This window comes from Homalodisca vitripennis, chromosome 2 (genome assembly GCF_021130785.1).
Source record: "Homalodisca vitripennis isolate AUS2020 chromosome 2, UT_GWSS_2.1, whole genome shotgun sequence".
In the NCBI taxonomy this organism is placed as follows: domain Eukaryota; kingdom Metazoa; phylum Arthropoda; class Insecta; order Hemiptera; family Cicadellidae; genus Homalodisca; species Homalodisca vitripennis.
In genome coordinates this window covers 176,376,746-176,402,049 of record NC_060208.1, presented here as the reverse complement: position 1 = coordinate 176,402,049, position 25,304 = coordinate 176,376,746, and the positions used below count along the sequence as shown (strand labels likewise).

Genomic DNA, 25,304 nt, shown 5'->3' with positions numbered 1-25,304 from the left:
CAATATCAGCAGCTGGCCTTTAAGACTAGTGCAACTCAATTGGTCATTGGCCTTAAAAGGGTTAAAGACTCCACTGGGGCAAAAACGAGTTTAGTGAATGAATGTTACATTTTAATTATTTGAATATAAATGAAAAAGTTTGTTTCCACAACTGACTGATCTGGAGGTGTCAATGGCACATGGACAACTACCTGATCTCATTGCTTTTTTGTCCCCATTACCTTGGTCCATATTTTCAGAGGAGGTTATACCAGGGACTTTTTTATTATAAACTAGCGGGCCCGGCGCGCTTTGCTGCGCATTTCAATAATTTTTTGCAAAAGTTGCCCGCGGCTTCGCACGCAATTTCCCGTTGAAAACAGTACACTATATTCACTTATTCTTTTTCTATCACATTCTAAACATTGCTGAGATAATTGATAGTCGTTCCATCGTGAGCCTCTTGGGCGTATTATGAAGGTATGTACCATATTCCTGCCTCTATCTAGCTGTTACCCACGGCTTCGCACGCAAATCTTAAGAACCGAAGTCCTTATATTACTTAGTAAATTTTTTTTTTACTATAATAAATTTTAGATTAAATTAGTTATATCTCCGATGCCACGATTGAGCTTGCTTTGTTGTCTCGATCGAGAGAATATGTACACACGGAGTTTTGAGAACCATACTTCTGTCAAAAAAAACAACTAAGGTTGATTTTATAACATTCTTTATATTTGTAGCCAACGTAAGATAGTAATTATGATATCTGCATTACTCTTCTGATCAAGCATGAGCATGGTTTATATTAAATAAATATTGCAGTTAAAGGTGAATTTTTACGTCAAATTTGAATTGTATTATCTGGATAGTAAAGTCTATGTTTAACAGTGATTGCAAAAACAGTTTAAACAAAATTTGTCGTTTCTCTTAAGCTTACTCTATGCTTTAAAACTATAAGTGTAATATATGTTTACAAAGAACAGCTGATTAAAAAATTTGAAAAGACGTTAACATATGTTTGCTGCAATGCATTTCTTATGGGTATTTCTGTAACCAGTGGGGCGGAATCCTGAATCGGGAAAGGGATGGGCATAGCTTATAAACCTTCTCCGTGGAAAAATACATATACGTACAAATTTTCATCATGATCGGTCCAATAGTTCACGATTCCATAAAGGACAAACATACAAACATTCATTTTTATATATATAGATATGTATATATATATATATATATATTATAATTATAATAAAAAAATATATTGACCTCAATAAAATTCTGAATACAGTGAAAGTGAGTCTCCTACATCCCACTAATATTATAAATGCGAAAGTTTGAAAGTTTGGATATTTGGATGTTTGTATGTTTCGATGCGAATCACGCTGAAAATGCTATACGGATTGTGCTCAAATTTGGAACAGGTATAGCTTTTGGTCTGAATTAACATTTAGAGTGCTTTTTACCACCCATAACACATTCATTTCACCAAATAAAGTCGAATTCAAATTGAAAAATTAGTTTGTTTACATTCAAATGTTATGATAAGAACGAAACGTAACAACGTTTCATAATTCAAATTAAACTGGCACTAAACAGCTGTTGACAGCTATAATTCAACAAACTTTCTGAAACATCTGTTTACATTTAAATTTCTTCAATAATAAGTAAACAGTGCTTGATCGTAGTGTAATGCAGATAGTAAATAAAACATTAATATATAAATTTTACTCCAGATTGCGCCAGTGACGAATTAAAATCATCTAATGCATTAAATACTGTTATAAAACTAACCTTAATGAACAAAATTATGAATGTTTTCACATAAGTTACTTTAAACTAGTGGGCTTCCTTGACATTATGATATTAAACTTTAACAATGGCTGACAGAAAAACAGAGAAATGAATACTAACATACCTTAACGATTCATTCTTTCCCTGGCTACAGTCAAAAAACAAGTGTAACGCAAAACTTTAATAACGATTATTTTGGAATGTTGCATAACCTTAATAAGGATTTCCTCCTTATCCTGGAAGTATATAAGAAGTAGGTAGGCCTTCCCCCTAGGTCGTAATAGGCTTTTCAGTCCTAGTAAACTCAACTATGCCAACACGATTTTGACTGAAATAGATTTCCGAGAACTATATATTCGAACGTATATAGTATTTTAATCGTGGCAATATGGCAAGCTAACCTGTGACATAGTAGGTAAGTGAATTTAAACGGTCTTAAGTAGGCACTTTTTAATCGAAGTAGACATCTCGGTCCTATGTAAGTATATATACTTTTTCTTCGTCAGAACAAGGCAAACTCTACTATGGTACTGGAAATATCTTAGACCTGAAATATATGACAAGGACTGGAAATATACGCTTTTTGACCAAAGTAAGTTTCCGAGACCTGTGTGATCCGAGATTTGTGTTTTCTTGATCGGGATTACAAGGTAGATTCAGCTGTGACGTTATGTGTATAATTAATTAGAACCAGAAATGCTCCTACATGTTCCAAACATGATATAATAATTAAGTTAAACTCTGATACTATTTACCATGAACTTAATAATATCTACCTGATGTAGGGTATGCCTGCTTACGTTTTAAAATGTTTGTAAGACTCCCATCATATTACATCATAATTGCTTTTTTTATAAGCACTTCAGTTCAAAAATTGCGTGCAAAGCCGCGGGTAACAGCTAGTCACTAAATATACTAAATTGTCATTTTGTGAACTGAATTTTTAGTGTTTAAAAATTTATCAAAAGTACTTAGGATGTGGAAATACATGATGTTTAAAAGCAGTCCATCATTAAAGAAAGTTTAATTCCCATATATTTTTTTCTCATTGCTTTTAAAAAGTGAATAGAAAAAGGCCATAAAATATTTGTAACAGGCTTCTGAACTGTATTTAATGAGAGGACACTCATGATAAGTAATCTAACAATTATTATACACAAATGGCGCGGCTGTCAGTCTTGTAGCAGTTGAAATAGTCTTGTCATTTTCAGTTATCAAAAACATAACAATAACTCTTTGACGCAACAAAGATGTGACTGTAATAGTGACCAGAATTGCATTGCAGAAAAATACATCTTATATCCGAGATTACCATCTTTACCAACTCCACCCGCCATGAGAACAAAGGATTTCATTTATATTTAAATGACTTTCTTATATTAAAAGCTTGCTGTACTGGTGGCCATCTTCATTGTAGCCCCATAAAAAAATGTTAAATCTTGTGCACTTTTAGGATGTTATTTTTAGTTGTAGAAAAATTGGAGATGTCTCATTTTAAAGATATAACTAATAAGCATCCAAACACATTTTTATACATTCCCATATTTTTGCTAGTATTTCATTATTTTAAATCTCAAACGATTTCCTACTTTATAACTTAAATACTAAAAAGTATGCATTTTATAGTAAAAACATGTTTTGAATGCTTGTTAACTAAATCTGTAACCAGATCGGTCTATAATTACAAGAGGTAAACCAGAAATACTGGGTTATTTTTATGGGATTGCATTTGGGGAAATGGCTATATTTTAGGAACTAAAAATCATAAATACTTTATATTATAAAATGGGTTAACAGAATATATGTCATTTACTTGCAAAAACATATTAGTATGGTTTTAATACTTATAATAAGTATTGTAAATTTGAAATTTTTACTTTAGTTATCTATTTAGTCTTTTTTCGCAAAAATTTGATCAAAATGTGTCATTAAATAAATGAAAAATATTTATTACGAAACTTCCGATATATCAGAGGTTCGCCGTATTCGCAACTATTACCCACTTCCGATTATTATCGGAAGTAGTTCTCCAAAGGATTAAAACAAGACATCTCCCATTTATGCTTTATTTTTTATTGTAGCATTATAAAGAGGTTTCACATTGTTTTTATTGGGAAAAACCCAGAGTTGTTTCCCTACAGCCGACTCAACATTAAAACAAAAAATTGTTGTTGCACAATATAAATGTTAAAAATACAAAAAAGAAAAATTAATTCCTCAATAGGTAACTTATAATGAGATTATTACTTCTTATGTAAAACAAACAAAAATTAAAACAAAGTTGTTTCTATTCTATATAGTACACTATGACAAAAAGTTAGATTTGTGTATAATACTATAAAACTGGATGAAGATTAAGATGACTTACTTCATCTTTATGAGGATGTACTTGTCTGGAATGAGGCCTTCCTTGGAGTTGACGGAGCCGCGCCACCAATCATTCGAGACCTGTGAGTAGAGTGTAACAGTCTCACCCTTGCGCAGGCTGAGCTCTCTGTCTGAGCGTGCCACAAAGTCAAACTGTGCTGTAGCCTCCAGGCTCTCACACTCTGTAAGCAGTGATCACACGTTTAATGATAATGTACCAAGCAAACGATTTCCTTGCACTAATGAATTAAGTAAAGAGTGCCAGGAGAGTACATACCTGTACAATATCTGCACTGATCAATCCAAATTGTAAATATTTGTATCATCAATATATTTGTATGTTTTTATAAAAATATGCAATTTTCCAATAGTAGGAGAATTACACTGATTTTTAAATTCTTTGAATTACCACTACAGCCATCTTCAACCAATGGCTCAGTGGCTTGAATGGTTCAGTGGCTTTTTGAACCATTCAAGTGACCACAATTGACATTAAATCTTGTAGACTAGAATCTCTTGTTTGATTGTACAAATTTTTAACTAAATTGATATTTTCTAATAAGGAGAAAAGACTCCCATACACTGAGTATGGATTCAATTACAAATCAAATGTGTGGATTCTGATTCTTTTACATATCTGTTCAGTCACCAGTTCCAAAACCAAGCCAAACACTTCCTATGCATGCATCATGGAGATTCCAACAGAACATTGGATGTGATCTATCAAACCAGGATAAGGTTTCCACATGCCACAAGTGTGTAGGTAGAGGACAATGAGCACCAAACACAAGAGTAGAACGTCAATATGTACGTATTTCACTTCCCAGTGTAATTAGTAAAATGTGTTTTTATTAATTAAATGTCTCACAATGGGATTCAAACTTTGAAACATCTTGATTTGATTATTAATAACACATTCCACAGTAACAATTAATTTCAACAGTCCATGTGAAACAGAACCCATTCACAGAGATACTGGATTACAAATTATAAACAATCTCTTTTCATTTCTTTATAAAAGTCAATCTAAATACTTCTTTCAATTTGGTTAGTTATGATAAAGTTAGTCAACATAATGTAGAGTTTGTACAAACCAAAGCATATATAAAATTAAATATATAAATTGGTCTTTATCCTTGATAACAGGTTAATAAACGCATGTCTGGGCTCCTAACACACAAAATCAATGCAACAAATTGTTTAGATAGAAATATGTTTAGACCTAGATAAGCAAAACTCACCATCTTCTGAGGGGTAGACTTCTGAGTCCATGTCTTCTTGAACATGATCTGAGGGTGAGTCTCCAACATCACTAAATAAGCAAAAAAATCTATTATTACATACCACTCACTAAATTAATAATTGGTTAGGGCACATTCATAGGGCAATAGCAAAGTTGCCATCAAATAAATATAATGAGCGTGAATATTTCTCCATTTCTAATATCAGTCTTAGACCAGACTGTCCAGTCAATATGATAATTAGAACATAGGCAACCAGAAGTGTGCAAGTGCAAAAATATTGTGAATTTCTGGTACTTTTCCAAGATTCTTTTGTAAAAAATATTATATATTTCGAAGAAATAATTATTATACTTCTTAAAGACGAATAAATTTCCAACAATTTAAGTGCAAAACTGTGAATGTAGGTAAAAATAGTGCCATAAATATAGTAATTCCAACATTGGCAACATTTTATCAATTTATGTGACACTGTACATTTTAAAAATGTTTCTGCTTATTGTTAAAACTACCCATTTTTAGACAAAAGTTGCACATCTTTAATAAGTACAAGGCAGGAGTACGCCACACCATGTGTCGTGTAACACGCTTCAATGAGGTTCAATGCAAAATTTCAAGTCTACAGTTCACTTCATTATGGACAGATAGAACAACAGACAATCATATGACGAAGACATTTGTACATCTGCAGGCAAACAAAAGAGAAGTTATGTCAGTCTACTGAGTGATGGGCTTCAATGACGCTCAGACAAATTCCATGATTGGATATATTGAGATATCTTGCCACATGATACACTCACATTTTTGTTCATTAAATTGGGTTTCATATCAGTGTTTAAATGATAAAAGTCTACACACCATGTCACCCTAAAATTATGTTGGACGTGTTAAGTTAATATATGTGTTAAATATGTCACATGTTAAAATATGTTGTGTACTTTTGAATTTGTTTATATAATTGATTTATTCCACTCTTTTTTGGGTGCTATCATGGTTACGACTAATGTAAAAATATTCACTAACACTCAGTCAAATCCCATGGAGTGACATGCACCATAATCAAACTCAGTGTTCTTCATATAGAAATGAAGATTTATGAACAATTTCAGGTCAATTGGTCAGTTCGTTTTTGTGATATCATGCGGATATAAGGACAGATAGTAACTGAAATATTCCAGGCCCTCCAGTAATAGGTTTTACTAACACTCAGCCAATTAACTTTCATAAACACTAATCATTTCATATTGTTTAAAAAGTAGATGGGTTAGGCAACATCAATGTTATGTTAATGGCAGGAACTCCAAATATCAACAGCTTTTCCAACCTTGTTCATCAACGTTAGTTTTAATTAGCAATATAGTAATAAATAGGTTTTTTTAACCCTTTAAGCGTCATGAAAAATTAGACCTGATCTTTGATAAAGTTACAATTTTTTTAAATTTCCAATGTGTAAAGTTAAATTTATTTTCGTTTCTGTATGTCAAAATAGAGTTATTTAACGGTAAATAAAATTTGTTTAGCCTTTTTTAGATTACCTAGGATAATTTTTAACTTTTGAGAATATCGTAGAATAGCAGTGTAGTTGTCACTAATATTTTTATAATTTATTCAGTAAGTATGGGAATGAAACACAGTTTTATAGATAACGTATACTATATTACAATCCAATGAAATTAGAAAAATACAAAAGTAGACAAAGAGTGTTTATTTGGTGGCGGGCTGTCACAACTGACATTCCGCGCGTCTCCCGCAAGCCACTGTTATCGCGTGGACTTTGAACTTTCTTATCGCTCGGCAACCTGTAGGACAGCCTTGCAGGGCTTGAATTATGTTTCTTGCTTTGTGATAACATCCTTTTGACCGTAGTAAAATATTACAAAGTTAGGGGTTGACCAAGTAATTGCTCAGAATTACCAAATCTTCAAATTCCGAATCGTCTGGATTCGCCATTCACACGAATAATGGTAAAAAACACTAAATAAATACTGGAAACTGTTGTATTTAATATGAATAATTTACTTTAAAAAGAATAAGACACAACAGAAAATTAGCGATAACCGAAATACATATGCGTGTACCGGACGCTTCTCACTAACAACTGGCTAGATGCCTTGACGGGAGCTCCCGTCAATGACTTTGTGAAAGGCGCGGGGCCACGCCCGCTAGACAGTGTTTGGCCAATTAGAAGCAACTGCCACTCCCATTTTTAACAGAATTCGAGGCAGGGCAACCCGTCTGTATGTCGCATGACTACTAGAACCATCCAGCAGCAAAATATTCAACTAACATAGCAGTAAGAAAATAAAGAATGCAAAAACGCGGATCCACGGCAATAACGTTTTGAGCTTGTAGTGGCCCTCCGCGGATCCGCGTCAATAACGCTGGAAAGGTTAATGCAGTAATTAATTGATCATTGGTACTGTAGTTCGGTGGCTTCTATAAACTAGGAGATATACAAAGCTAAGAAATTAGGTAGTATCGCTTACTGGCTAATTACACCAGAGATCAATTGTTCCAGATTGTAACTTTCTAGAGGTGGCAATTGTGGGCATCCACAGAGTAGTCAGCTCGTATGGGGTATAATAAATATGGTATTAAATATTTTATATCAACCTTAAGAAACTACACCAGAATAGTGTTTTTATTTATGAAAATTATACTTACATCACTACCCTACTAAACAACTAACAAAAACTAGAAATACTACACACTTGTCATCCGGTTCACGTGAGATGTACTTTTCGTAGAAGGTACCACCAATCTCGTGCGTTGGAAAGATCTCATCGTTGAACAGGATAATGTTCTTGATCAGTTCATTGACCTGGTTTTGGTATTGAACCTGATCCTTATCCTCTGGTACTGGCACCAGCGTTGGACCAAAGCAAATTGCCAGATTGTATGGGTCCATCATGTTCTCGTCACTGTACTCCGACAAGCTGCAAAATCCCGAGTGAAAGTGTCAAAACATGCTGACTAACATGTCTTTACAAGACCACATACCTTAATGTCACTCTCTTGAAACAAACACAAACTAGCAAAGTAAGTTATTCATTGATAAATTGAGAATGAAACAATATTATACTAAGATTTCAACAGTATGTAACTCACTGGTTGAGGAAGGCAAATAGGTATCGCATGACTATGACTACGGAGCGAGGCAAGCTCTGGACGAGATCTTTCATTCGCACGACAAATTCGTGTTTGGACTCCAACTCTGCAATATCAACAAACAGGCTTACTCAGTAACTTCATCTGAATCATAAAGAAGCATCTTATATAAGAGCCCTATCAAATAACTTAGTTTCTTAATAGTCACAGTCAATGTTTTTAATTTTCTGTGATTACAAAGAATTAACATAAGATTTTCTTATTTGCATGACAATTACTCAAGTTTGTTATTCTTTTAATTTAATGAACTGAATCAAAGATGACGACAGTTTTGAATTACGGTACTTGTAAAGTAAAAAGTTTAATTTTTTTTATTAAACCTGACTTGGTATAACATGTAATTTAAGTTTTTTTTTTCAATGTTAGTGAGCCATGTAACAGACAAGATGCTGTATGTCATTATATCCTGACCACATCAGAAACTTCTTAAAGAGTTTTGAATATTTGTAATATTAGACCTTTTATTGTGCATTTCTAACAAATGTACAGAATGAATTCAATATTCAATAACACCTTTATCTACAGCTCAAAATCCCAAATCAAAAGAGTAAGTACTATAAATAAATCAGGATATACACATATAATACATCACTCAAGGCATAGATTTAAAAATGTAAGCCTTTTTGTGTATTATGTTTGAAACACTTACTTAATGTTTTATCACAAGGTTGTTGGTTATAAACTATTTTAGACATGTTTTAAGAAAAATATTTATATGAATCACCATTAAGTAACCCACAAAATTAATTCATATTTTCTTCATTTATATGGTTCTAACTACATTTACGAGGTGTGAATATTAAATCACAAAACTGACATTTAAAAAAATGTTGTTTTAGTTTTATATGTAATCACTCATATACACCTTCAATATACACTCCTTCTCTATCCTTACAACAGTTCATGCGAATTTTACATTGTTGGAAACAGTACTGGAAGTCATCTTCTGTCAGCCTCTACAGGACACGTTCCCCTCTTTTACAGCTTCACAGACTAAAATCTCATCCCTTTTAATGCAGATTTCACCTTAGGAAACAGGTAGATGTCACATGGTACTATATCTGGTGAATAACGTGGAAAGAGCGGGTGCATTGTTTTGGTGGAGAACCCATGGTTTGTCTTTCCACATTTCAAGGTATTTTTTCTTTACTCTTTGACATAGTTTAGAAAGTACCTTAAGGTAGTAATATTGATTAATTGTTTGACCTACAGGAACCCAGTGAAGGAACACAATCCCATGTATAAAAAAAATCAATCATTATTGCTTAAAATATTAACTTGCTCATTAAAGTTTTTTGCTCTTGGTGAAGTTGGGCTCTTCCAGTTCATGAACTGATGCTTCATTTCAGGATCATAAGTAAAAATCCAAGTTTCATCACATGTTATTATTGTTTCCAAAAACTTTAGGACATTTTCATTCGCTTACAAAGTGTCAGTGCAATTTTGCGAGCTTCTTGTTGTTCAAACATTATAATATTGTAGGCACCATTTTAGCACACACTTTCTGCATGTTACAATTGTCATTAAAATTTGACGTACACATTTTTTATCAATACCTATAGTTCCACCAATTGAGCAAATTCCTAATTGGGGATCAGATCCAATCAAATTACCGACTTTTTCGACATTTTCATCCGTTTTTTATGTTGAAGGGCAATCTGGCCGAGTCTTCTCTAGCATCTTTAAAACGTTTAAACCATTCAAAAACACATGCCCACAATAAACATATACTGCATTTCTATCAGTAAATTATCAGTTTCAATAGCAGTTTTTCCAAGTTTAAAGTTAAATTTCACAATAATTTGTTACTCTGCTATTACACTACCATTTTATATGGAAAACAAAAAAAACAACAATAATGAGAACGCAGGCTCTGACAAAACGGTGTTACTTACAGAAGTAAGACTAACTGCATACTATAGAGTAAGGTTCACACTAAACAGTTGTTGATTATTGGAGGTTGATGCAGCTTCCTTGATCCGCAGCAGCATCAGTCTCGTTATTTAATAGCCACACCTCGTATATTAATAAATTATAAATAACAGCAAACTCCAAAAGCAATTTGAGAAATATAAATAACAACTTTACTACTCTGTGGATGATACTGACGTGCAAGCTCCATGAACTGTTCGAAGTAGATGATGGGGAAAAGCGGCTCACGGAGTTCCCGGAGGTACAGTTTGAGCACACCGGCTACAGAGTTGATGTCAGAGGCATCAGTCATATCTGCCAGAGGATCCTCCCCTCGCTCGAACGCTTCACGGAAATTGTTGATCTCCACCTGTGAGCCCGACACCCTGAAGATGCCCTGGTGATGGAGACCTGGCACAGGAACACACACTTGATGCTTACATCCGGTAACACATGATAAACAGTGTCATACATAAGTCTGTTTCAGTGGAAGGGTTAACTTTATATACTATTAATATTGAGAAGTTGTTATATAACTTATTTACTACTATAACCGGTAATAAATATATGATCAACAGTGTCATAAAGAGATGTGTTACTGGACTAGAGTTGTAACATTGTGCAAAAGTTGTTAGAGCACGTATAATGCCACTTAAACTTATCGTTTTCACTCAAATCTACTTTTAAAATGAAACAAATTTGGTCTTAAATATATTACTGTCTTGTAACTTTACACAGACAATTAATTTATATAAATGTTTCTCATATGTTTATCTATACCTAAGAAATTAAAAATGAGTAGCACAACCAAATGTATAGTATTTTAAGCTGGACTACGTGCTGTTCAGAAAAGAAACCTAAAAAAGATTTGATATTTAATACATTTTATACCCAACTATGAAGACACTACATATTAGGCTGATTAATTCAAATTAGAATTAAAATTGTGATATCCCTCCCCAACAACCTTTCCTACTAATTATTTTCTCTATATATTTTGTTTTCAGTTTAAAATTAAAATAAATTTTATTATCTGTTAAGTTCATTGTAAGCCATAAATTAACTCTTTAAGGCCCTACTTTTGTACACAATATAAAAAAGTAATTTGTCATGTTGTCATACACATGCTTGTGGAATCTTATTTTTTGGATATATACAAATCTACATCATTAACTTGGTGTAAACTTCCAGAAAAAGTTCAAATTAAAGCGCAAACAGTGAAGGAATATATATTTTAATTCATCACCTACAAAAACATTTTTTCCTCTTTTACTACATGAGCTTTTGTAAAAAACTAATCAATTTTTAGTTTACTAATCAACTACAAGTAATCAAAAACTAAACAAATACAAACTACATATTTATTCCACTCATAATAGTCTAAATTGCAAGAAACAAGTAAATCTAGCAACTTTGTGTTTACACTGACACAGATATCGGTAGAAAATGGAGATGAGAATGTGCAGAGAGCCTGCACACTTGCTTATGGTAAACATGCACTAAGGGAGGAAAGCCATTAAATTTAGGAGTTGAAAAGACAGGGCAGAGGAATTTCAGAAGGAAAAGTGAACAACAGACATGTATAAAAATTTGAGATTTGAAAACTTAACCTATAGTTAAGAAAAGCTAAAGAAAAAGTAAAATAACTTATATGCTGAGCTCAGAAGACAATTCTCACCATAAAGATTGATGACCCTGATGCAACTCTTGATGATAAGTGGAATGTCCAGGTTGAGCGACTCCAGATACTCCTCAAGGCTGCCTCCGAACAGTTTGGGCTGACCATTCATCTGTAGCCGCCCGATCCTCTTGCGACGGGGAGGCTTGGCGATGGGGCTGTGCAGCACGCCCCCCACCCGGCCGCCACTCTGAGGGGATTCCAACCCTGACGTCGACATGTCCACCAGTGTCTGACGGATGTGTTCATGCTTTGAGTCCAGCCTTGCAATGCGACTAGTGCCCATCATGAATTCCCGCAGTTTCTAAACATAAATAAAACAATGATTCATAACTTATCTAAAAACATTGTGACACTATAGTTGGCTTTTAAGACTGGGATTGACTGATTGATTATAACTTTGTTAATTAATGTTAAGAGGCTGTAATGTATTGGTGTCAGTTTCTTATGCTATTCAATTAACATCCATTATTGGTATAATGTGTAAATATGTAAATTAAATATTTAGAAAGGCCAATTTAACTATATCTAGCATAAATAAAGTGAACTAAATTTAACAATAAAAGGTTAAACACGGATCATATAAGTAGCATGTCTATTGTCAATCGGTTCCATCAGGCATTATGTACGAGCTACCTCAATACATTTAAAAAAAAAGAGCTGTCATTTGATATCTCGTTTTTACAAAACTACTGAGAAACAAAATCCATATATTTCACATTCGGTTGTTTTTTGTTAAATTTTGCCCTCACATAACAATCTGAATATGTAATATTGAAAATAAAACATTGTACAGGAAAATATTGATTATTTTTTTACTAACAAATGTTTTACAAGCAAAGCTTAAAAAGTATAGTAAGAATAAAAAAGAATTATTGACACAACCAGTGACAGCAGTAAGGATTTCGGACTCCTGCCGTAAGAGTCCTCATTGGGCTCCCTCTTAAAAACATGTTACTGTGAGTCCCCCATTTTTGCACTGTGAAGATGAGATACTTTAACTCATATCACCACCACTGGACATAACATTAAACAAGACATAATCTTCAAATCACTTTTATTAGTTTGTTTGACACTCACAGTGAGGTAGAACTCCTCAGTCTCGTGCCTGTCAGCCCGCAGTTTGATGCTCACAGTTTCGGGGGGTTTGTGCGCAGGTAGAGCATTCTCACCAAAATATCCACTACAGTCGTAGTCCTTTGCTGTCAACATTGCTAGCAGTGTAGACTCTGCAGTCTCCAGTGTCTTCCACACCTGGACACAAACAAATGTTGGTACACAATAACCACTGCTAGGCAATATAAAAGGTAACCCAAAAACTGGAAACATGATTACCTATATCGGCAGACTATTTTTCCTGGTTTAGCAAGTGCATTTTATAAAAATCATTAAAAAACACAACATTAATTTGATTATGTATTTATTGCTTATATATTTTTTCCGGAAAAATCTATAATTTTTTAATAACTATTTTTGTATTTAATAGAGAGTAGACCAATGTTTGCTAAACATAGATTCCAAAATATACCATTTTAATAATTTTATCTAGTTTTATAAAATATATAATTTTATGGATTTATTTTATAAATTTATAATTTTACACTGATACAATTTGAAGCAATACACGTTTTTTAACATTGGCATTGCCCAGGTAATGTTACATTGACAATTCCATGACAATTTTCATTGCAACTATAAAGTGGCTATTTTGTGGTAAAATCTGATAGACCGATGAAATTTCATTCTTGAGTTACCAGTTCTTGAGTCAACCCTACAACTGACAATTATCCTTCTTAATTTTAACACTACATAACAAAACTATCAAACATAATGATTCAGTGATGTTAGAGAGTGGTAAAACTTGCCTCCTCTGACTCGGCCCTGAGTGATGTTAATCGAGACTTGAGTTGGACAAGTCGAGTCTCCATGTCTGCACAGAGCAGCTTCTGTAGCTCCGGCTCTGCAAACTGAAACAGACAGGTGCGAACAGGTCAGGCTTGTACCAACATTGATGTGACTCACGATATAATATTGTTTGTGGCTTCTTTTTACCTGTCTGTTTTTAGCTTGATATCTGCTCTATCCTGTCAATATTCCATTTTCAAGTTCATTATGCTAAACTGAACACTGTTTAACAAACAGTTTGATCTCATAACTCTAATTTATTGACTCGTTGTCTGCAGCAGACACCTTACATGTCATAACCAGATTAGGAGTAGCCGGGTGACCTCATTCAGTACAGAGCCACAGAAGAGTTGAAGTAATAACACTCTGTTGCTGTAAGTTAAGGTAAGGTGTGCTGTTCTGTCCTGACAGGTCCTAATTCTGAAGCAATCCAACTGCCTTTATTTCGGGTATCTATATTCAAAGATACACTTATAACACAGTTTTCAAGTTTACAGAATCTACCACAAATCTGAATCAAGTTATATTAAGATGACGCTGATATGTGACCTATCATACCGATTATGTAAAATTCTAGAGGCAGTACCTACTGTGTGATGTTTAAATAAAAATTAAATTTTTATTATAAATATACAAAAATAAACCAATTATACTTTGAAGCTGAACAATGTGAAGCAAATAATAATTAATTTGAATAAAACAATATAAAATTATTTTTATGTTACTGAGAATTAATTTCCTATCTCTTAAACAGACATTTTTAAAATTATCATAATTTCTTTGGTACATTAATTCATCAATAATATAATAATAATCAAAATCATTGATTTAAAACAATTAAAATCCACCTTAGAAAATAGAAAATTTCTGTTTTGAGAACTCATTCTTAAATAATAGGAAAAATCACTTAACAAGTAATTATTGTATTAATCTGAAACTACAAAAAACATAGATTAAAATATATTTGAGAAGAAAAAGAAGCAGATTTGATTTCTACCTGACCTAATCTTTAAAAATAAATCTTAATTCAATTAAGATTCTTAATTCTTAATTTATTCACAAATTTTAAAATTAACAAATTCTAAAATGAAATCAACATTCGTTCAACAATTACTAACATACTTACTTAACGGTCCTTCTTAAAAATCAATTCCAATCAATATTAATATTCAAACAAATTAATATAAAGTCAAAGCCACATGAATCTGCTACTCCAGCATTAACACTCATAGCTTCTTAGTAAAGAAGGATGAAAACTGATACAATATTGGCATGGCAGTTTTATTGTAACACTTTTTGGGCATTTTATCACTTTTATAGTGGAAAACTGTCTTCACACAAATTAATAAGTTTATAAACAATTAAATTTTACTTACAAGGACAATACATTAAGAAAAGGATCTTTTTAGAAAAATAACTGTAGTGGATTTCGTGGAAGTTCTCTAGCAATCCTCATACACTATATTAACGGAACGTGGCAATAAAACCGGAGTGTAGCAGAGAAACATGAGAAACTACTCCCAGCTCTATTAACTCTTGTGTTATTGTGGTGGCTCAGCTACGTACACATTGTGTTGTTTAATGTCAGAAACTACTCTCTGGCCTATTAGCTCCCAGTATTATTGTGGTAGCACAACCACCACACACACTTTGTTGTATAACATCAGAAAGTACTCTCAGCCCTATTAACTCTGTTATCGTGGTGGCTCAACTACTATACATATTGTGTTGTATAACACCAGAACTACTCTCACCCCTATTAACTTTCAGTGTTATTGTGGTTGCTCAACCACCACACACACTTTGTTGTATAACATCAGAAAGTACTCTCGGCCCTATTAAACTCTGTTATCGTGGTGGTGGCTCAACTACTATACATATTGTGTTGTATAACACCAGAACTACTCTCAGCCCTATTAACTCTGTTATCGTGGTGGCTCAACTACTATACATATTGTGTTGTATAACACCAGAAACTACTCTCACCCCTATTAACTTTCAGTGTTATTGTGGTTGCTCAACCACCACACACACTTTGTTGTATAACATTCAGAAAGTACTCTCAGCCCTATTAACTCTGTTATCGTGGTGGCTCAACTACTATACATATTGTGTTGTATAACACCAGAACTACTCTCACCCCTATTAACTTTCAGTGTTATTGTGGTTGCTCAACCACCACACACACTTTTGTTGTATAACATCAGAAAGTTACTCTCAGCCCTATTAACTACTATACATATTGTGTTGTATAACACCAGAAACTACTCTCAGCCCTATTAACTCTGTTATTGTGGTGGCTCAACTATTATACATATTGTATTGTATAACACCAGAACTACTCTCACCCTATTAACTTTCAGTGTTATTGTGGTTGCTCAACCACCACACACACTTTGTTGTATAACATCAGAAAGTACTCTCAGCCCTATTAACTCTGTTATCGTGGTGGCTCAACTACTATACATATTGTGTTGTATAACACCAGAACTACTCTCACCCCTATTAACTTTCAGTGTTATTGTGGTTGCTCAACCACCACACACACTTTGTTGTATAACATCAGAAAGTACTCTCAGCCCTATTAACTCTGTTATCGTGGTGGCTCAACTACTACTATACATATTGTGTTGTATAACACCAGAACTACTCTCAGCCCTATTAACTCTATTATCGTGGTGGCTCAACTACTATACATATTGTGTTGTATAACACCAGAACTACTCTCACCCCTATTAACTTTCAGTGTTATTGTGGTTGCTCAACCACCACACACACTTTGTTGTATAAACATCAGAAAGTACTCTCAGCCCTATTAACTCTGTTATCGTGGTGGCTCAACTACTATACATATTGTGTTGTATAACATCAGAAAGTACTCTCAGCCCTATTAACTCTGTTATCGTGGTGGCTCAACTACTATACATATTGTGTTGTATAACACCAGAACTACTCTCACCCCTATTAACTTTCAGTGTTATTGTGGTTGCTTCAACCACCACACACACTTTGTTGTATAACATCAGAAAGTACTCTCAGCCCTATTAACTACTATACATATTGTGTTGTATAACACCAGAAACTACTCTCAGCCCTATTAACTCTGTTATTGTGGTGGCTCAACTATTATACATATTGTATTGTATAACACCAGAAACTACTCTCGCCCTATTAACTTTCAGTGTTATTGTGGTTGCTCAACTATTATACATATTGTGTTGTATAACACCAGAAACTACTCTCAGCCCCTATTAACTTTCAGTGTTATCGTGGTGGCTCAACTATATTATACATATTGTATTGTATAACACCAGAAACTACTCTCGCCCCTATTAACTTTCAGTGTTATTGTGGTTGCTCAACTATTATATACATATTGTGTTGTATAACACCAGAAACTACTCTCACCCCTATTAACTTTCAGTGTTATTGTGGTTGCTCAACCACCACACACACTTTGTTGTATAACATCAGAAAGTACTCTCAGCCCTATTAACTCTGTTATCGTGGTGGCTTAACTACTATACATATTGTGTTGTATAACATCAGAAAGTACTCTCAGCCCTATTAACTCTGTTATCGTGGTGGCTCAACTACTTTACATATTGTGTTGTATAACACCAGAACTACTCTCACCCCTATTAACTTTCAGTGTTATTGTGGTTGCTCAACCACCACACACACTTTGTTGTATATAACATCAGAAAGTTACTCTCAGCCCTATTAACTACTATACATATTGTGTTGTATAACACCAGAAACTACTCTCAGCCCTATTAACTCTGTTATTGTGGTGGCTCAACTATTATACATATTGTATTGTATAACACCAGAAACTACTCTCGCCCCTATTAACTTTTTCAGTGTTATTGTGGTTGCTCAACTATTATACATATTGTGTTGTATAACACCAGAAACTACTCTCAGCCCTATTAACTTTCAGTGTTATCGTGGTGGCTCAACTATTATACATATTGTATTGTATAACACCAGAAACTACTCTCGCCCCTATTAACTTTCAGTGTTATTGTGGTTGCTCAACTATTATACATATTGTATTGTATAACACCAGAAACTACTCTCAGCCCTATTAACTTTCAGTGTTATCGTGGTGGCTCAACTATTATACATATTGTATTGTATAACACCAGAAAACTACTCTCGCCCCTATTAACTTTCAGTGTTATTGTGGTTGCTCAACTATTATAATATTGTGTTGTATAACACCAGAAACTACTCTCAGCCCTATTAACTTTCAGTGTTATCGTGGTGGCTCAACTATTATACATATTGTATTGTATAACACCAGAAACTACTCTCGCCCTATTAACTTTCAGTGTTATCGTGGTGGCTCAAAACTATTTATACATATTGTGTTGTATAACACCAGAAACTACTCTCAGCCCTATTAACTTGTTATTGTGGTGGCTCAACTATTATACATATTGTATTGTATAACACCAGAAACTACTCTCGCCCCTTATTAACTTTCAGTGTTATTGTGGTTGCTCAACCACCACACACACTTTGTTGTATAACATCAGAAAGTACTCTCAAGCCCTATTAACTACTATACATATTGTGTTGTATAACACCAGAAAACTACTCTCAGCCCTATTAACTCTGTTATTGTGGTGCTCAACTATTATACATATTGTATTGTATAACACCAGAAACTACTCTCGCCCCTATTAACTTTCAGTGTTATTGTGGTTGCTCAACTATTATACATATTGTGTTGTATAACACCAGAAAACTACTCTCAGCCCTATTAACTTTCAGTGTTATCGTGGTGGCTCAACTATTATACATATTGTATTGTATAACACCAGAAACTACTCTCGCCCCTATTTAACTTTCAGTGTTATTGTGGTTGCTCAACTATTATACATATTGTGTTGTATAACACCAGAAACTACTTTCACCCCTATTAACTTTCAGTGTTATTGTGGTTGCTCAACCACCACACACACTTTGTTGTGATAACATCAGAAAGTACTCTCAGCCCTATTAACTCTGTTATCGTGGTGGCTCAACTACTATACATATTGTGTTGTTATAACATCAGAAAGTACTCTCAGCCCTATTAACTCTGTTATCGTGGTGGCTCAACTACTATACATATTGTGTTGTATAACACCAGAAACTACTCTCACCCCTATTAACTCTGTTATCGTGGTGGCTCAACTACTATACATATTGTGTTGTATAACAACAGAAACTACTCTCACCCCTATTAGCTCCCAGTATTATTGTGGTAGCTCAACCACCACACACACTTTGTTGTATAACACCAGAAACTACTCTCACCCCTATTAACTCTGTTATCGTGGTGGCTCAACTACTATACATATTGTGTTGTATAACACCAGAACTACTCTCACCCCTATTAACTTTCAGTGTTATTGTGGTTGCTCAACCACCACACACACTTTGTTGTATAACATCAGAAAGTACTCTCAGCCCTATTAACTCTGTTATCGTGGTGGCTCAACTACTATACATATTGTGTTGTATAACACCAGAACTACTCTCAGCCCTATTAACTCTATTATCGTGGTGGCTCAACTACTATACATATTGTGTTGTATAACACCAGAACTACTCTCACCCTATTAACTTTCAGTGTTATTGTGGTTGCTCAACCACCACACACACTTTGTTGTATAACATCAGAAAGTACTCTCAGCCCTATTAACTCTGTTATCGTGGTGGCTCAACTACTATACATATTGTGTTGTATAACATCAGAAAGTACTCTCAGCCCTATTAACTCTGTTATCGTGGTGGCTCAACTACTATACATATTGTGTTGTATAACACCAGAACTACTCTCACCCCTATTAACTTTCAGTGTTATTGTGGTTGCTCAACCACCACACACACTTTGTTGTATAACATCAGAAAGTACTCTCAGCCCTATTAACTACTATACATATTGTGTTGTATAACACCAGAAACTACTCTCAGCCCTATTAACTCTGTTATTGTGGTGGCTCAACTATTATACATATTGTATTGTATAACACCAGAAACTACTCTCGCCCCTATTAACTTTCAGTGTTATTGTGGTTGCTCAACTATTATACATATTGTGTTGTATAACACCAGAAAACTACTCTCAGCCCTATTAACTTTCAGTGTTATCGTGGTGGCTCAAACTATTATACATATTGTATTGTATAACACCAGAAACTACTCTCGCCCCTATTAACTTTCAGTGTTATTGTGGTTGCTCAACTATTATACATATTGTGTTGTATAACACCAGAAACTACTCTCACCCCTATTAACTTTCAGTGTTATTGTGGTTGCTCAACCACCACACACACTTTGTTGTATAACATCAGAAAGTACTCTCAGCCCTATTAACTCTGTTATCGTGGTGGCTTAACTACTATACATATTGTGTTGTATAACACCAGAAACTACTCTCAGCCCTATTAACTCTGTTATCGTGGTGGCTCAACTACTATACATATTGTGTTGTATAACACCAGAACTACTCTCACCCCTATTAACTTTCAGTGTTATTGTGGTTGCTCAACCACCACACACACTTTGTTGTATAACATCAGAAAGTACTCTCAGCCCTATTAACTACTATACATATTGTGTTGTATAACACCAGAAACTACTCTCAGCCCTATTAACTCTGTTATTGTGGTGGCTCAACTATTATACATATTGTATTGTATAACACCAGAAACTACTCTCGCCCCTATTAACTTTCAGTGTTATTGTGGTTGCTCAACTATTATACATATTGTGTTGTATAACACCAGAAACTACTCTCAGCCCTATTAACTTTCAGTGTTATCGTGGTGGCTCAACTATTATACATATTGTATTGTATAACACCAGAAACTACTCTCGCCCCTATTAACTTTCAGTGTTATTGTGGTTGCTCAACTATTATACATATTGTATTGTATAACACCAGAAACTACTCTCAGCCCTATTAACTTTCAGTGTTATCGTGGTGGCTCAACTATTATACATATTGTATTGTATAACACCAGAAACTACTCTCGCCCCTATTAACTTTCAGTGTTATTGTGGTTGCTCAACTATTATACATATTGTGTTGTATAACACCAGAAACTACTCTCAGCCCTATTAACTTTCAGTGTTATCGTGGTGGCTCAACTATTATACATATTGTGTTGTATAACACCAGAAACTACTCTCGCCCCTATTAACTCTGTTATCGTGGTGGCTCAACTATTATACATATTGTGTTGTATAACACCAGAAACTACTCTCAGCCCTATTAACTCTGTTATCGTGGTGGCTCAACTATTATACATATTGTGTTGTATAACACCAGAAACTACTCTCGCCCCTATTAACTTTCAGTGTTATTGTGGTTGCTCAATCACTGTACACATTGTGTTGTCTAATCTCAAAAATTAACATCCAATAAAAATACAATATGTATTAATCAGTAGCATTTTAAAATAATTAATTACAAAACACATAAAGCGTTATTAATGGTTTTAATGAGCAAATAAACAAACACATATAACCACAGTGAAATCAAAATATAACTAAAGCATCTTGTTAGTTTGACAAAAAATGTTAAAACAACTCATTCTGAAATAATGTAAATGATTTTGGATGTCTAAGCAGTAACACAAAACACATTTACGTTTGAAATACAACCACGTTGATGTCATCTAAGGAATAGTGGGTTAGCTAGACACATAACAGAATTAAATTCACTATGCATGTCAAAGAGTGAATGAATTAACACATAAAATAGATAAAACCTACAACATATTTTAACAGAGACATTCCAAGCAATAATCCAAAACATAAAAGATTTTGGTTAATTGAAAATAACATACACTTCACTTACTTATTGTATTTTCCTAAATGTGGATATTCTTAACCCTCAAACCACACTTGATTTTTCTCTAACCGGCAAGCTCTTTTCAGTAATTTGTGTAGAATTTTCTTTTAATCCAGAAAGAATATGTTTTACTGTTAACCTGTGGTATAATTTTGTTTATAATGAATTAGACAACATTTTGATATATAATACTTATCAAAATATAAAAATTAAACAAATATTTAAGGTAAGCCAATACTAACAATTTTTGTTATAAAAAAGTAAAAAGTAGGGGTGCACCTAGGAAAGGTACTTATGTAAATAAATTTAAAATTCTAAGGTAGCCAAAACATCCCAACTTTAGGCTAGTTTTAGAAAATGTACAGTTTTCTATTGGTTATATGATAAATTAGTGTTAGGGCATAAACTGGAAGTATTACTCCAAATCAGTTTTTAGTAGCCACAGTTACAAAAAATTGTAAACATTTATACAATTATTTATATTAAGTCATCAGACTTGTCAAAATAGTTACCTGACATTGTTAGTAGTCTATAAATAGACTTTTGACAAGTATTTTACTTGTGTGTGTGTGTGTGTGTGTGTGTGTGTGTAATTTTTTATTGAAATTAAATAAGGCTATTGCCATTTATACAATTTAATATAAATAAAAAGTCGTTTGACAGGTATTTGGTCTTCCGATCATATGTTAGTTTGCTTATTTAAATGCATATGTGACAGATACGGCCAAATACAAAATAATTGAATCGGAAAAAGTAAGCTCTCTGTGGTGTAATGGTAGCACATTCACCCGGCAAGTGAGAGATCCAGGTTCGACTCCCGGCGGAGCAAATACTTTTTGTGATTTAATGTTTATTGAAATTAAATAAGGCTATTGCCATTTATACAATTTAATATAAATAAAAAGTCGTTTGACAGGTATTTGGTCTTCCGATCATATGTTAGTTTGCTTATTTAAATGCATATGTGACAGATACGGCCAAATACAAAATAATTGAATCGGAAAAAGTAAGCTCTCTGTGGTGTAATGGTAGCACATTCACCCGGCAAGTGAGAGATCCAGGTTCGACTCCCGGCGGAGCAAATACTTTTTGTGATTTAATGTTTATTGAAATTAAATAAGGCTATTGCCATTTATACAATTTAATATAAATAAAAAGTCGTTTGACAGGTATTTGGTCTTCCGATCATATGTCAGTTTGCTTATTTAAACACATATGTGACAGATACCGCCAAATACAAAATAATTGAATCGGAAAAAGTAAGCGCTCTGTGGTGTAATGGTAGCACATTCACCCGGCAAGTGAGAGATCCGGGTTCGACTCCTGGCGGAGCAAGTACTTTTTGTGATTCAATGTTTATTGAAATTAAATAAGGCTATTGCCATTTATACAATTTAATATATATATATATATATATATATATATATATATATATATATATATATACATGTAATAACAGACATTAAATAAAACTATAAACAGTAAATGCCTAATAAATGTACTAATACTGCGCCTTGCCTAAGCGTAGTTGTCTAGCGTACAAAAACACTAATAAAACGTTTGATCTAAACCATATTATTCCACAATACGTATCACAATATAGTATTTATTTATTAATCACTCCCTAATTTGAACACATAATAATCACTAAGCATATTTTACCTTCAAAATTAAACACTAGTCAAAACAACAAGACTCGCTTCAGCTAAAATGGCACGAATGGCACTGACCATTTGTTTTAACTATGTTTTGAATTATATTTCTGTGACGTCACAATTGACATAGAGAAATAAAGCATTATGATATTCAGAGTTTCCTCCCGCTTTTAACTGTATATAAATCATACAACATTGACTGGTTTATAAGTACTATAATAAATGACGAGAGCGATTGATTGCCAGTTGAGACAAATAATAAACAACAGGAACCTCATTGATTGATGGTTGTTGGGTAACATCAAACTATATAATTTTACTAGAACTTTTCGTGAAGCATCATAAAATTTTGTTGTAAACAAAATGCATGAAATTGTGACTAAGAAACTTGGATATCATCAGTTTTGTACCTGATGGGTACCCAAACACTTGACTGATAATGATAAATCAAAACAAAAGATCAGCTCCTAAATTTTTTAGACACATAATCAGCAGTGATTAACTGGTTTCTTATGTCAATGTCAAACTGAAGACAATGGGTGGAATCACACCATGTCATCGTGAAAACTGATGTAGCAGATAAGTATTGAAAAGCTGGTACCTAGATATGATAAGTCCTTAAATAAAAATTGTTACTATATTGGGAAATAATTTTAAATTGTCTTTATTTCAAAAGTATATAATAAATATTTATAAAAGTTAATTTATTTTTATTTATTAAACTAACTTACTTTATAAGTTTATCTACCCTCATAAATAAACCTTTACTTTTTTATAGATTTAAATTTCAAAAGCAATAACCAATAATCAATTTTAAAATAAAGCATTCTGATATAAATATTTTTTAATAAATCAAACTTAGCCATTATTGCAATTGACAAATTTTGAGTCAATTTTGTTAAAAATATTATAGAGTAACTCTGATATTAATTTGATCATTTCTGCACACAAAAATCTAAATAATTACTAAAACAGCTAAGTATAAATACTAAGACTCAAAATTTGGTAACTTACAGGGAGAGCTACCCCTGGTGCTAAGATTTAATACAAAATTAATTTATTAAAGCACACCACCACCCCAAAGCAAGCATTCTAACTCTACTGAGAGAAACATATAACATTATTTACACGCAGGATGTTTACTTCGTCATTCTTTCCCTGAAACTCAAACTTCTTGGGAATCATGAAGGCGGTGTGATTGAACTCAAGAAACCTCTGTTTGTCCAGTCTTGAGTCCAGCGAGGAAATGTTTGACTGAAACATAAGAAGATCAAAAGTCAGTTTTTAACAGAAGAAGGAATAGCAAATTCAATGTTTCTTCAACTACAAAACAAGTTTACAAATAAAATAGGATTCAAAGATATTGTGGGAGTTTATAATTCTAACAAGGATTTGTAAGCAAACTCAAATAAAGCAAATCAAGCAACAGTAAATTTTGAGTAGTATATTCTAATTGTTTTGAGATAATGTAAATAATATAATACAAAATAATTAAGAAAATAAGAATTTCACAAAATTCTGTTACATCCAAATAGTTTGACAGATATAGAACCTCAGAAACTAACATATGCCACTTGTGACACATGCACTTTAATACTTTGTAATTTCAGCTAGTAATTATACCCGTTGCTTTAAATCCATGAGGACAATGACCCAAGACATAGAATATGGGGATCCAAGAGGTCTGACCCTCTGTCCTCTGAAAAAATGGTAAATTTTTAAAATACCATACAAACTAAACGAAAAAATAA

At 33.4% G+C, this 25,304-nt stretch overlaps 1 protein-coding gene across 6 annotated transcripts in view; it reads right to left on the bottom strand.

Moving 5' to 3' along the window:
• The window catches only part of LOC124355078 (SLIT-ROBO Rho GTPase-activating protein 1-like), a 338,240-nt gene that overhangs the window by 16,692 nt on the left and 296,244 nt on the right, over nucleotides 1-25,304 (bottom strand). For 5 of the 6 annotated variants that reach the window (XM_046806007.1, XM_046806011.1, XM_046806012.1 and 2 more), the window contains exons 6-14: nucleotides 24,682-24,807; nucleotides 14,004-14,105; nucleotides 13,219-13,392; nucleotides 12,139-12,442; nucleotides 10,659-10,871; nucleotides 8,490-8,595; nucleotides 8,093-8,317; nucleotides 5,382-5,452; nucleotides 4,142-4,322 (exon numbers count right to left, since the gene is read on the bottom strand). In XM_046806007.1, coding sequence (XP_046661963.1) covers nucleotides 4,142-4,322; nucleotides 5,382-5,452; nucleotides 8,093-8,317; nucleotides 8,490-8,595; nucleotides 10,659-10,871; nucleotides 12,139-12,442; nucleotides 13,219-13,392; nucleotides 14,004-14,105; nucleotides 24,682-24,807 — 1,502 coding nt within the window. The remainder of the gene's footprint in view (nucleotides 1-4,141; nucleotides 4,323-5,381; nucleotides 5,453-8,092; nucleotides 8,318-8,489; nucleotides 8,596-10,658; nucleotides 10,872-12,138; nucleotides 12,443-13,218; nucleotides 13,393-14,003; nucleotides 14,106-24,681; nucleotides 24,808-25,304) is intronic. The other variant, XM_046806009.1, reaches the window with a different exon arrangement.